This window comes from Pseudoliparis swirei, chromosome 2 (genome assembly GCF_029220125.1).
Source record: "Pseudoliparis swirei isolate HS2019 ecotype Mariana Trench chromosome 2, NWPU_hadal_v1, whole genome shotgun sequence".
In the NCBI taxonomy this organism is placed as follows: Eukaryota; Metazoa; Chordata; class Actinopteri; order Perciformes; family Liparidae; genus Pseudoliparis; species Pseudoliparis swirei.
The window spans coordinates 11,099,457-11,114,126 of NC_079389.1; the positions used below are offsets into that span (position 1 = coordinate 11,099,457).

At 41.5% G+C, this 14,670-nt stretch overlaps 1 protein-coding gene across 3 annotated transcripts in view; it reads right to left on the bottom strand.

The window, feature by feature from the left end:
• Positions 1-14,670, bottom strand: part of tanc1b (tetratricopeptide repeat, ankyrin repeat and coiled-coil containing 1b) — a 98,097-nt gene that overhangs the window by 66,025 nt on the left and 17,402 nt on the right. For 2 of the 3 annotated variants that reach the window (XM_056422883.1, XM_056422874.1), the window contains exon 3: positions 3,237-3,443. The exons of the other annotated variant lie outside the window; for it this stretch is intronic. In XM_056422883.1, the coding sequence (XP_056278858.1) occupies positions 3,237-3,443 (207 nt within the window). The remainder of the gene's footprint in view (positions 1-3,236; positions 3,444-14,670) is intronic. 3 annotated transcript variants of the gene reach the window in all.

The following is a 14,670-nucleotide window of genomic DNA, read 5'->3' on the forward strand; positions in this document are numbered from 1 at the left end:
ACAATTTACCCTGCGGCCTCATTCCAGATATACTAATTAAAATGATACACTTCACATGACAGCAATACTTTTATATGAATTGCTGTTTTATGATCCATTGGAAGCTGACGGGGAGGCAAAGCATGGGGTATGGGTACATCCAGTGGCAGCACCAGAATCACCTCTCTGGCCACCAACTTATACTTCAGGGGTGCAGTCTGGCTCTATATATTGTTTGTAAGTATAATTATGGAGAGGGGAGCATTTAGTGTTCATTCCAACAGCTGCCAAAGCGTCATCTTTACAAGCAGCGCAACCTTGAGGACAACAGATGCTTTTCAACCCTCAATGGCCCAGTAACATATAACAACCAGAGGAGGTCACTGTGTAGATACCCAGGAGACTGAGAGCTGGCGCGCAGGGAGTTTCCAACCTTTGAAAAAGTGTCATCGGCTATTTTCTACCCACTTAAGATCGAGGTTCAAGTTGTTCAATTCCTGATCTTTGACCTGCACTGGATTGGACGGCAAGATGGGTCGTTTCAGGCTACATTCTTGCAGTAAATGCTCCTCCCTGGACCTTCATGGTGCCTGTAAACTATTAAGACTATAAAGCCTAGGTGCTGCTAAACACATGTCAGGGTGCAGTGTTTCATGGTTAAGCTCTGGGCTTAGCTGATCAAAGCTATGGCACTCAACGCCACCAGGATTTTGTGGCTCAGGCATCCGTTACGCTCCTAATTAACTCAATGTTTCTCTGTTCTCCCCTGTGAAGTTTTCATGAAAAAGAAAACACCAACCACTAAGTTTGAGTCTTCCGAACTGCGATAGATTATCCAATGTGTCAGGAAATGAAGCCAGGCCACAAGATGCTCTTTGAATCAGCGAAACCACTTCCCCCTCACATCACTGATGGGAAGGTGAACAAATAGATGTGTGGTATAACCAATATTTTTTAAACTTTGTCTTTTGCCTGATGAGCTTTTTGCAAATATCAGTAGAAATGTATGCATGATGCTGATAAAATGGTTGCAATGATTCCAGCTTTCTTTTCGCTAGGTATCCGTGGTGAATCAAAATGAACGATTTAGCAGAACATCAGTATAACGACAATGAATTGTTTCACACTCATTTCAACGGAGATGAGTCTTGAATTGAGTGTACTGAGGCTCGGCGAGAAGGATTATGACCCATGTTGTTTTCGTCGCAGAGCTGAGACATTTCCTTCAGTATGTGTTTATTAACTGGAGGTGTGAACTCTCCCCCGACCGCTTTTCACAGTTACCTGCGAGGACAGCCTACAAAACATCCCCCTTTCTTCCTGGTTGTCCTCCATAACATCCTATCTTGTCAGTCCATTTTTTTCTTCCTTTTTCCATACCTCAGAGCACCCCCAGTGGGACTATGCCGTTAATGAGTGTCCCCCATCCCCCGTCCGCAGAGTCCTTTTCACCTTCACAAACCCAGTCTCTTCTATTCCTTCATCTCTCACTACCTTGTGTCCTTCATGTCATTACTGAAGATGAACATTTCATCAACACTCTCTTTGGGTTTAAAAAAAAAGCAAATATAACTCTACTTTTTTTTATAAACCTGGGATTAAGCGTGCCTAAGCAATGATATATCTGCTTTTCCTCTGAACATTGGTACAATGTACTGCATCACAATGGCGGGCCTACAAGTCCAATATGAGGTTTGAAATGATATGATGAAAATTGCATGATTGCATTTCAACAAAAATCCAGAAACACAGCAACTTGATCAGTGTTCGGTTGTAATAGTTTATTTTGATAACATCTGCAGAGGTCTTATGTTTTAAATTAATACATATAGGAAGATATTATAATAGAAAATATTAGGGAGAATATTGATATTGTTATTAATGTATTATGAAGCATAGGGGTAATGTTTACTCTATGCAAATGTAAATGGCAAGAATTAATGTATGTTGCATGAGAGTGACTGTATGTTAGTATTATAGATTGACGAGGCCGGTTGAATTCCGTGAAGTGACTTACAATAACAAGGGACTTTTATTGTGAAAGTGACTTTAATGCGGACAATAACAAGACAGGACTCTTATTGTGAAAATACTTGTTGAGCGACTTGACCGGAAGTGACGTTTTGACCGGGGCCAGTGATTTGGAGTATAAAACTCCGTGGATTAGAGAAATCGGGTCTCTTCTACAGGTAGCGGAGGAGCCGGGAGCCGAGGAAGAGCGCCTTGAATGTTTGTTTTACACTTCCTGCCATTAAATGTTGATAACTTAATTCACGCGCGTCCGGAAGCCTGTTTTCCATCATCTGCGAAGTGCCCAGTTTCAGAACTACTTTACATCAGCTAATTGAAAACAAAATTAAAATCCAGGAAACACAAGTTTGCATAAGGATGAAACCATACTACCCCCTTCCTATCGACTCATCTTTACACTAAACAGAGCAAAGCTGTAACCACTTTTAACAAAGGCGAGATAGCCCACAGATGAGTGCCACATGTGAGTGGGGCGGCATTGACCACTGAAAAGATTTCTCTCCTCGCAAAGTCTTCAGAATACAAAGACTCAGGTTGAGACAAGTTCAGCTCCAAAGATAGCCCCTGCTTTGAAGCACCCCACAGCTGCTGACAAGCATGTTCTCAACATGGTGGATAGAAGGAGCTCGAGAGGACTGACAATTGGATCCAGTGTAAACACACGCCCATTACCAGCCAGTATAGTGTAAACACGCAGTGCGGTTGTAGAAACCTCCACATCGACACAAGGTGATCAAATACAAGAGTGGAGTGACAAGAGCAATCCTCTGCACCCCGTCTGATAGTCAAGGTGCTGGGATCCAGAACCACCGAGCTATAGTTTTACTTTATCAACTTGCCCTCTGTATAACTTTTATTTTGAAGAGTAACAATTACTCAGAATTGTTTCACAAGTTTGAAGGAGGTTTAAGTTCAAAGCTGCAGCAGCAAAGTTTTAAGGCCGAGGGATCGTCATTCCTGGAGCATCAAAGTATCAAATGCTCAACTATCGGATAAGAACACCTGGAGGTAGACGGGAATGGAATTTGAGACTGAAATAGTGTGCAATGAATTTAATCGAGCCACATTCTTGCAGCAAATATATCTTGTTCATGTTAATACTCATGGTAGTGTATAGTGTATGGTCCACAACAGAAGCCTTTTGTTCTGAGAATATTTGAACTATTGGAAATACAGTTACAACACCAGGAACCATAGAAACGCTAAAATATATGGACAACCAGTACCTGGTGACCTCTTGCTCGGGCGTAAGGGCATCATGTAGGACTGTCGTGGCAGGAGAGGTGAGGATGGAAGAGACATGGACACTCCCTTGGCAAGGCTTAATCTGAAGACATCATCCGGGATGTGAGGCTGCCCGCTGCCCGGCTCGTGGAGCTGAGGGCTTCCCTCGGGTGGGAATCTTCTTTGGGCACTGTGGCTGTGGACATCCCCTGTTGAGGAGAAACACAGGGTTGATTTTACAAATAGCTTTTGTTTTACCTCATGCGAAGATGTAAGGACAAACTGAGTCACACTTTTGTTTGCTAGTGCCCAGTGGAATTTGAAATGTGTTTCCACCAAAGTACAATGTTGTTGAGAATTATGAATAAATGTACTAACGTGTGTTATATGAATGCACTGCACACTAATCAGTATTGTGTATATGTTCACACTGCTGATTGTGCAGAACTCTGCACTGTTTGAAGAGCTCAACAAGCAGACAAATACTAGAAAACAACACTGTAAGAATGTGTGTGAAGTATTTACCTTTTTTTAATTGCACAATTTATGAAACACAAAAACCTAACTAAGATATATAGGAAGAGCCAGAAAGCCTCCACCTATAGAATATTAAAACGTCACAATATTATCAAGAACAGAGTCACCTACAAACTTCATGAACTCAAAGAGAACTGTGGAATTCTAGTACACTGATCTGAAGAGATGTTTTACGTATAATTACCAAAGGATGATGATAGCAAAACAATTTAATTTGTTTTACACACAGACCAGAACTTGCAAAGACTTTTTGTTTTGATAACTAAGGATGACCACAGTGACCTTGAAGCTGACCCAACTGAAACAATGTCCCAAATCATTTACTTTTACTACCATCTGAGTCTGAACACCAGGAATGTAAAACCTCAGTGGAAACCGTGGAAACCATTTTTTTTGCTGCGGAAAGCAACTAGGATCTGACCATTTTTGAGTATTCATAGAAAACAGATAGAGTAAAATATTTCGCATGCACTTTGAATTAATAAAATGAAGCCACACAAAACGTTCTACATGCATTACATTGTAAGGTACTCAGCTGCCTGTTATGCAACTACGCTACAAAGACAGGGGCCACTTACACAGCAGGGATCATGGTTGATCTCAGCATACAGTAGAGTTGTCTCCTACAGAAAGTCTATGGAAGGAAAAATATTCACCGTGCATCTAGCTTCTTTCTAGTTAAGCTGTCGATGCACTGGCCTGTTTCCACTGCTCACATGGAGCTCACTGGGGCCACAACGAGACCAGTAGAGGTGGGACAAGAACAGAAGAGACCTGGATCATTGACAACACAGGGCCACATTGGTTTTTAAACCCGGGGTCACGGGCAGTCAGCATTTCTCATGCCATCGGGGCACATGAGAAGGACATCCAGTTCGTGGAGTCAATAAGGCTGTGTCATTGACCGATGAGTTAAGATAACATGTGATTCACTAAACACACAGGCTAGTTGTTACTGTCGAAGTATTTTAAGTTATTAACCCTTGTGTTGCCTTAGGGTCATTTTGACCCGAATCAATATTACACCCTCCCCCCGCCTTTGGGTCATTTTGACCCGATTCAATGTTTCACCCTCCTGTTACCTTTATATTTACTAACATATTTTACCCTTTGGGTTCAATTTGACGCCAGCAATTAAAACCTCCAGAAAATTATTAGAATTAATATTGTTTCCAAGTTTAAGTGTGAGGCACTTTATGTTTGTTTGTTGACTACCGAAAGAACACCGACATTAAACATTGAATGGGGTCAAATTAATCCTAAAGCGGGGGGAGGGTGTAATATTGATTCGGGTCAAAATGACCCTAAGGCAACACAAGGGTTAAAGACCAAAATGTGTCATCAAATTCATTAAATGTCACTCATTCAAAGCCAGGTGCTTCATCTTGCCTCTATCCACATTGTATTTATCGCTCTGCAGGAAAACAGCAGAATGTTGATCAATCCCAGATTGGAAAACAAGCACTCCCCATCAACTGGGCTCATACGTCTTCAACATAACGCCAGTTTTGAAGATTACTGGATAAGATCAAATTGAGTTTGTTGCCATTAGTGAGCACAAAAGGAACATCAAAGCTGAAGAAAAAGGGAGGAAGTGGGGGTGACATAAAAAGGGAATTATGTAGTTTGTATAGTTTTGTTGTGACTGTTTTGAAATGTTTTATAATTTGAGCAGATGTATTAAAAAAACAGAAAGAGTAGCTTGGTATTTCAATGCAAAGGTGTTCGTATACATGTGAACTCAAAGTCAAATGTATTGTAATCAACACTGAGCAGCTTGAAGAGCCCACATTGCATTGCATCACAGTTTTGAGTAGCTGTATCAAGGAGCTGTATCAACCCTCACCTGTGGGGGGGAAACTGGATCTACTTCTTCTGCATTGGTACATTTGCCCAACAAATCAACATTGACCTTAATAACAGTTGTGCCCCTTGTCAACTAACCTCTCAAACACAATAATAGTACACTTAGGACTCAACAAGAAATCCACACGTCATGCTCGTTCTAATCTGTATGGAAGTTTACTTTGTCGTGTTTCCCATGTAAAAACACCACTGTGTAATTATGATCTTTAAAAAACCTGTTAACCTAGTTGCGGTGGTGTGCAATACAATTTATTTGTTCAGAAATCTGCTAGTTTGCAATGTAAGCTGGAAGACTGCTCCTCTGGCTTCATGGTGCCCTGTAAGTCCTTTGGGCTTCAGGGCGGCTATAGTTCACCTTCTCTGCTGTCACACTTGAATCCAGCACTTCGTATTCCCTTCTCTTTTCTCATTTTTTGTCTCACCTCTTGATGTAATTTGTCCTCACAGAAATGGCTCCCCACAGTCTCTGCACATGACTTCACTCAGGGCTTGCAAATCACTTAACCTGGCTACTAGTTTTACCCGAAGGAGTCCGGGCCGAGATGGAAAAAACAGGTTTTGCATTACTGAGAACCAAACCTGAATGGAAAGAACATTTTAGCACTGGAGCCAGCAAACTGCAAATTCATCTATTCTGCGGCATCAAAGTTGCCCACTCATCATGGCCACAAATTAAAATGTATGAATAATCAACCTCAAGATAACATGTAATACCTCACTAATAATACAGACCATATGTCAGCAGAGCCAGCTAAAACATAACTGCAGATGTGGTGAACCACTGTACTGACAATTAGCTTTGGTTCTGCTTTCTGTGCTGCTCGGGAAGACTGCAGCAGATTAGCTCTGACGCCCGTCTGCAGCCAGAGGTTTGTAGAAATCACTGAAGACTCAACTCCAAGAGGCAAGCTGCTATTCGCATCCTGCTTCTCTCCTCGGGGTCTGAGTGTTGTTGGGCTGCCGGGCTAATCAGAAACAGAGACCTATTTTCTCCACGCCTCTGCCTCGCCACAGGGGACACAAAGCTGGTCTGTGTTTTAAAAGCCTCCTAAACAAAGAAGAATGCCAGAGACAGGAAGCGGAAAGGTTGCAATGACACCTCTGCATGCCTCCAGACATGGAAAAACCTGTGAATGGCCCAAAGGTCACTTAGTCAAGGCCAGGACATGTTGTTACCCTGACCTGAGGGGGACCTGCATCCACATTGAAACTGACACTGTAAAGGCTCCTGAGGGAAGCGTCTCAGGGCTGTCAATAGCCACTGTTAGTTTGAATATGTGTCCCCAAAAAAATGTATATGCTCAAACTAATTACACATTATGTCCATGACACTGTTCCCAAATTGATCTGGTGACTCCCGTCATGTGGTGAATTAAGTGTGCTCGGGAGAAAGCTTAGCACAATCGAATATTTAAATAATTTTCAGCTTTGACTATCTGGTTGTTTTTTTTAAATCACAGCCCGAGTGTGTGTGCTTTTCCGGGCAGCTGAAGTTCACCTTCTCTGATGTCACACTTAAATCCAGCACTTCGTATTCCCTTCTTTATTTTCATTTTTTAGATAGAGTTATTGAAGAGTTGAAGAAGATCATTTGAGTCAAGTTCTCCCTGTAGTAAGCACTCAACACAAGTGTGAGATTTTATTACGACATTTATTCATTGTAATGACAATATTTTTCTTTGTATAATATATAATCTGTATAGCCTGTTTCTTCTCTCCCTCCTATCAGTTCCTGTCATCTTTCTACTTTTACTCCTGAATAAAGGCAAAACATGCCCCACAACTAAAAACAATAAAGTAATGATATATTTCATAAATATTGTAAATAAAATAAAAATGATAAAGCCCCTAAGTGTGGTATTTTAAAATTAAGAATAAAACTACAGAGAGTATATAATAGGAGGAAAAAAAATCATCTTCCTAAGAAAACCCTTCTTCTTTATCAAACTAGTCTAAAGACCGATTCCTTTGACAGCAGCATTCGTTTCCTTCAGTGAGCAACCTCACAATTAAAGAAAACATAAGATATCATAATGTAATTGGTATTATTTGTGATTCTGTGGTGGCATGATAACTGGTGCAGTTATCCTACACATACACCCTTGTGTAGTAAAAACGTGTCCTTTTTCAGAAACAGTATCACTAGCTGCACAGCAGCCCGTGGCTGGTACAGGTTACAAGCATATTGCATGCTAAAGAGATTAAGACAAAGTTGTAATTTTGGTCGTTGGTTCAGAAAACAAGAGGCGCCACATAAAAGCTGGCCCTCCGAGTGCTGGTGAATAGGCTGCAGTGTGTCACGGTGATTGCTCTGCCATCTGACAGACACTTTATAACGCAGAAGGACACAAGGACAGAAACTCGCCAGAGCTATTTCTGTTACTTTCCTAAACCCCGGTTGGGGCAAGGCCTGCAATTTTAAACCCTGCTGTGGTCAAGGAAATCAACCCTTTCTAATTATACAGTGCTGGCCCAAGATGATGTAAAAATGATTACAGTCCCTTGTATGCTCTTTCGTCCTCATCAAAGTGATGGGCCAGAGCCATGAGGACATGCCCAACCCATACACAAAATGGTTCAATATTATTTCAAGACATTGATTTAGTAAAAAAAACATTAAAGTAGAAATCCATTTTTTTTAGCAGGTCAATGTGAGTCAATCGTAAACGCTTATTCCAACCAATGTTCCGTCTCACTGGCTCCTACTTCTGCAATAATGTAAAGATGGAAACCCTGTACTTTGAATTAAAACAACATGAAAAGGGAAATACATAATCCTAACTGTTTGAAGACTGATTAGGGCTTTTGCATTGCAAGTGCACTTCTTATTTTTTGATGATGAACTTCCCTTTTCTGCATTCCGATTACAATATGTAGTGAATGGTTGTCGAGGCTCCTCATCAAATAAACTAATTAAAACCCACTTCCCAGACATGAACTAAGCATTCTCTTTTTTCTCCTGCTAGCATGTTAGGCACTGTCCATGTTGAATGTTGAATGCTTTGAGGTATAGATTATTTTAAGGGTCTACAACTGGATGCTGTTGTTCGCCTCTCAAGTAAATCTGTGCAGTGAAATGTGATCGGTCGCTCCTTGTGAGGGAATGCAATCCCCCTGTGAAAGACACAGACCCCCTCCATTGTCCAACAGAGACAGCCTGAACTGTCCAATCAAATAATATGACTTTGTGGTAAACTGTACACTAGACTACAAAAGGTTACTTAACAGGAGTGGCCAAAATAACAGAAACGCATTACATTACAGCCCAAGTATATCTTTATGGTCGTATTGTGCTCATGGTGTCTCGAGTAAAACCTGTCAAGTTGGCATCTAACATTCAACGCTGACTCCCACGAGACACCGTGGCATGGGCCTCCACACATTGTGCAAAATCCAGAGGGTCTCGGGGGGTCTGAGTGTTGAGTGACACTCGAGACCCCCTGAAAACCTCAACAGGATTATTGGGGGGGGGGGGTCTCTGAAAGAAATCCCACCTCTATCTCTCGCTCTCACATGCCGTTGTAGATTGACAATATCATTTGTTCAAGCTATAGAGTAGACTATATAATGCTATAAAACATATTGCAAAAATTGGAAAATGACGGCCTGTGTTTAACCCGAGAGAAGGGGAGGTTGAGAGTTAGATGAAGTAAATTGACCTTTTGACCTACATCCCTGCACCTTTCTTAATAGGGAAGTTAGATTCCAAACTGCAAGACTGTGATGTAGCAACGTCTCAAAAACCCTGACATGCCAAAGACAGAATAATAGTTTGACCACTGCCCATCGCATTCAATGCAAACCGCTTGGCTTGCCACTAAGAGGACGACTAACACTGTGAAAACTGTTTGCAGAAGCTGGTTTTACTGGAAAAGTCTATATCAACAATATGATCCATGATACCATTATATTTTCTCTCCAGAAACATATATTGTAAACACACCCAAATACTCTATTAGCTTGCCACCAGTTCATTTAGTGGACAACAGAGAAAATGGAGAACGGCGATAATGAATGCAGATTCTTTCAGTCGACACACAAAGCACGATGACCGGAGGACAATCCACCAAAGGAGGAATTCTCCCGCTAGACCGAGTGCCAATGTGGATTCCCTGTGTACTTCCGAGACCAGGGTGACAGTCGCACAAAAGCTGTCGTGGTTAACACACAGCAACCCACAGGGAGGAGAGACAGACAACAAGGAATACAGCATGGGGGGAAGGTATTCGGGACAAGTGGTCTCTGATGAAGAAGGAACAATTAGATATGATAATAAGATGGTTCAAAACTTAGTCAATATTTTAAGACATTTAAAAGACAAACGACTGTTAATCAAAGTCATACAGACAGTCTGGGAAATAGACATCAGTTATTTTCCCATGAGCCATTCTTATTTTAGACCATTTCGGCGGTAGCCACAGAAACAGTTTAAATACTGTACAAGGCAGCCTGACAAAAGGCTATGAAACACAGACTTATTTAAATGATTAATAATAAAATAAACCAAGTGTCTCTTACGACACATGCCACACACTTTTCTTTCCCCTTGTATAAACGTGCACGTCGCTGACCACCCGGCTTCACTGCTGGTGCAGAATTAAGTATACAGGCAACTAATACGACATCTCTCCCTTGCAGCGTTTGATTCTCTTTTCTTGTCCCTCTTGTTTATTGGATGTTAAGTATATGAACAGACGGCTCCACATGCCTCCTGTGGGCATATTTTCTACCATGAAATGTCAATTCTGTCTGCAGCAATCAAATTCCATGAACTCGTCGAGTGTCGAGAGCAACTCTCCTCGGGATTTCAGAGGATTACACATCTATGCTGGTGGCCCCCGAGGAGGGAAAACAACTAAGGGTCTTTAGTTTTAGCGTGTCAGAAACAGGAACAGCTCCTGCAGCTCTGAACCCCTCAACTCAGATTCACACACACTTGACAATGAGAACAAATTAGCTGCTTTATGCAAACGCAAAGATGCTGTCGGCAAAACAAGAAACTAAGCACTAAGCACTAAGACTCTGCCTGCCTCTCTCTTCCGTTGTGACTCTGCAGAGGCCTGAGCTCTGGAATGCCTTCCCCACCGGCCCCAGGGGAGGAGAGGCTGACAGGGAGGGGTGGGTGTGTCTTGGGGAGAGGAGGAAGAGGAGGAGCAGGAGCAGTGACGATTTAAGTGGATATGGGGAAACTGTCCAGATATGCGACAGGAAAGCACGAGGAAGACCAATAAAGGGACCGCCAGAAGAGAAATACAGTGTGCTACAGAATCGTACAAAAGTCAAGTGAAGCATATTTTAATTAGACCATTCTCACTGAGTAAGAGGATATTGCTCCAAAAACAGATGAACTGCATAAACTACCTGAGAACAGTCTATGCAGAGGCAGGGGTGCTACAATGGTGTCTAGATTAGATTAGATTCATCTTCAACAGATAACTAATAATGAGAAAGCTAATAAAGAATAACCAATTAAATACATAGTACAATTACAAATAACTAAATGAATAAATAGATTTTTGAGGTTTGATGTTTGCATATTATAGACAAAGGGCACACATGCATATGTTTAACCATCCATGAAATGTTGAATTGCCAAGGGCGTGACCTTGTTTCATCAGAGATTTAGAATAAATTATGGCAGATCCACCATTGACATTCCTGTCTGGAGAGTTATTGATATTTATGCAAGCAGAATGGTGTGTGAGGTCCCGGTATGAATGTCTCTCTGCAGGCCTCCTCAATACCAGACACCAAAAGTGGGACAAACTGTTCACCCCCACACGAAAGGGAAAACACACCTCTCTCCTCCTATCCGTTTTTATCCGACGCCCCTAATCTTAATCAAAGCCCTTTGACTAGTGCAAGGGAGTCAGCTGTTGTCCGAGCTTTAACACTTTTCAACTAAGTTTGAAGTACTTGGCATGAGTTTTTACATTCTTTAAATATCCGAGTGCATACCTACAACAATTGAGGCCGTGTAAAGAAAGGGTGAAAACAGTGGCGCTCAGCATTACACGAACAATCCATCTTTTCTTTTTGTATGTTTCTTAATGTTGTTTTTATGCTTTTTCTGGTTGCATCTCTGATGAACTGTCGAAGCACATATTGATGATTAATTAACTCAATGACCAGGTCTTAATTTTGGAGAAAAAAAACACTGCTACATAGACTCTTTAAATAGTTGGTGAGCATCATCTGCATTGATGCAACAGTAAACCATAAAATTCCTCACATGGGTTTGTACATGGGGTTAATTACATGAATGTCCTCTACAGACATCTGGTACTGTCCAGACAAAGGACAGATGGATGATGGATTACAGAGCACACTTTTCCATACTATGATCAATCATGTGAACACCAGGAACACAGCACTGGGGCCACTTTGCTTCAAGGTGGAGGAGTCACAAATGCAGCCAGATGAAATGTGTTTTTTTAGTTGTCCCACATTTTCAGATGTGTCTAAATGTTTGCGCTTTCCACCAATTCAGTTTACTCCTTTCTTTTAAAAATATGGATAAAGCAGCTCTGAGACAGAGATGGAATTTGATTCCAGGCAAAAGTGCAATGTGGTCTGGAGTCCGACGTTGCCATGGAGATCTGGTTTAACAACAGATTTGGTCTTGCCATTAGCACAGATCATTAGGCAGAGCTTCTGCTGGGGCCAGGTGAGGTCATGAGAACACCACTAACCCCTGGACAACAGCCCGTTCAGTCACGTCAAATGGACGAGGACGTGGCACAAAGGCTGGCCGGTCCTTCCAAAGAGCCTAATCCCATAAGCAAACACGCACCAGGGAAAATCTTGCAAGCTTTGTACCATCTTTGAAAATCTTTGTTAATGGCGAATCTGTGTGAGTTTAGCATCAATCACATTTGCCTCATTTCATGCACTCAGAAGGCTGATAGGAACTTCTTTTTCAACCATGAGCATTTGAATGTTCTCATGATTGTAAATGTCATGATTAATAAGGGAAGAAATAGTTAATGACCTCTTCCGTCACGAAACAGGCTTCTAACAAAAGTCCAGCATAATGCCATTTCTATCTTGCTCTAACCCCTTTCGACCTAAGTAAGCTTAACCAATAATTTTCAAAGGAATATTGATTTGAAATGCCCCATTAAAAATATGAGATGAATAAATATGAAGAGGGAATAAATGTGCAAATGGGTCTTGCAATAAGCACTATCTCCTGTTTCTTTGAGGCTGGGTACAAAGGAACCGAGGTCATTAGTTCAGGGTCTCAAACCCTCCTGAGCGAAGGATGGCAAGACATTCATCGCAGGCACAATTCCAAAAAAAGAGTCTCTGTGTTCCGAACTTCAGAAAAGAGTAGCGCAGAGGAGGAGCCCAGAGGAGAGAGAAAGGGGCCCCAAAGTCCACGTCTAAACAGAGGTCTCCACTGACACCCACACAGACTTTTCTGATAGTCAGACTGTGACAGCATGATTTGGTATCTGCATAGAGAGAAATGGCAATAAATGAGAAAAGCACAACCTTCAAGATTCTTGAAAAAATATCAAAGTCAACTACAGAAGAAAGGCTATAAACAGCTCGTCCTGTTGGTGACAGCGTAGCCTTCTGAATAAAAAGGGACACCTCAAGTGCTTCTTTAGATCACAGGCAAATTATGTTAAAGGTATGAAAGCAAAACAGGAAATCAGACAGGAGGAATGTGTCTGCCCAGGCAGGTCACGCTGTAATTAGAAAAAAACAGTGGCCTGCTGACCTCTCCAGCCAAAGAACTGCCGTGGCAGCCACTATCGCCACTTCAAAGACAACCTAAAAACACCCTGGCATGTTAACTGATGAACTGTTTTTCCTCCTCTTTGAAGTGGCAAAAAAACAATTTGCACATGGATGGGTGATGGGATAAGAGGGGGACTGTGACTGGTGTGTTGCTGTGTGGTGGATTACACCACCCCTGCTTCCATCGAGTCCTTGTGTATTTGTTTGGATTAATTTTCGTTGCTGTGCACACACTTCCAAGGTCAGAGGCACCATCGATGCCGAGTGTACCAGAGCCAAATTAGGGTAATGGAGGGCGGTCACCGGCTGCTCGGGTGGACAGTGGACCACTGGGAACCATGGAAGCATTTCTCCAAATACCTCCCAATCAGAAGCCACTGGGCAAGAAGAGCAGTGCCAGATTTGACTATTACCTAATGCATGTGGCTTCTCTGCATGTCTGTTGGTTGAATATCAACCAAGAAAGGGTGATTGAGATTCAAATTTCAGTTCAAATTGAAACAACCCCTATAAGAAAAATGGTGTTCATTAACACTGAAATGAGCCACAACAATAGATTTAAGTACAGTAGAATTCTTAAGCCAAACTTTCCTATTTCATATTACCAGAAAAAAACCAAGTACTCGTTCTGGGGAAAAATCGTTAGTGAAAACTAGTGATATGCAAATGAACACAAGCGTGGATGAGATTGAAGTAGCTGTAAAGGTTATTGTAGGTTAACCTACAGAATTCCTCAAATCAACCCGAAATCAATGTGAAAAACATAAACTGCTCCCAGCAACCACCAGCGAGACAGATAAGTCACTTGCTGCTGATTGCTTATGGCAAATTAACAATATAACCAGAGAAGAAAAAAAAGCTTCAAATTAACACAATGTCAGGCTGAATGGAGATGTGAAATTAAAACTGTATATGTCATTTGATGTTACCTAATATGCCACCATGTTTGACTTCAAGCTGCAAGAAAACAATTAATAATTAATATAATTAATAATTAATAGAATATGGTCCCTTGTCAGAAAAACGTTTATTCATGTTAAGCTAAGTACTTAGAACGGTTTTCTTGTGAACATGTAAAATAAAAGGCACCATAAGATCAGTATAAATCAGTACAATGAGGCTCGGCAGCATAGAAACCTTTTAGGATTGGTCGGCAACCAGAGGCAGATTTTGTACATAAAATGTGATCAGAAAATAATGAGCTTAATAGCCTTTTTCCTTTAGTCATGTGATCATGTAAAAGTGAAATGTAACCAGGTGCTAATGTTTGTTCTCAAAGTCTCT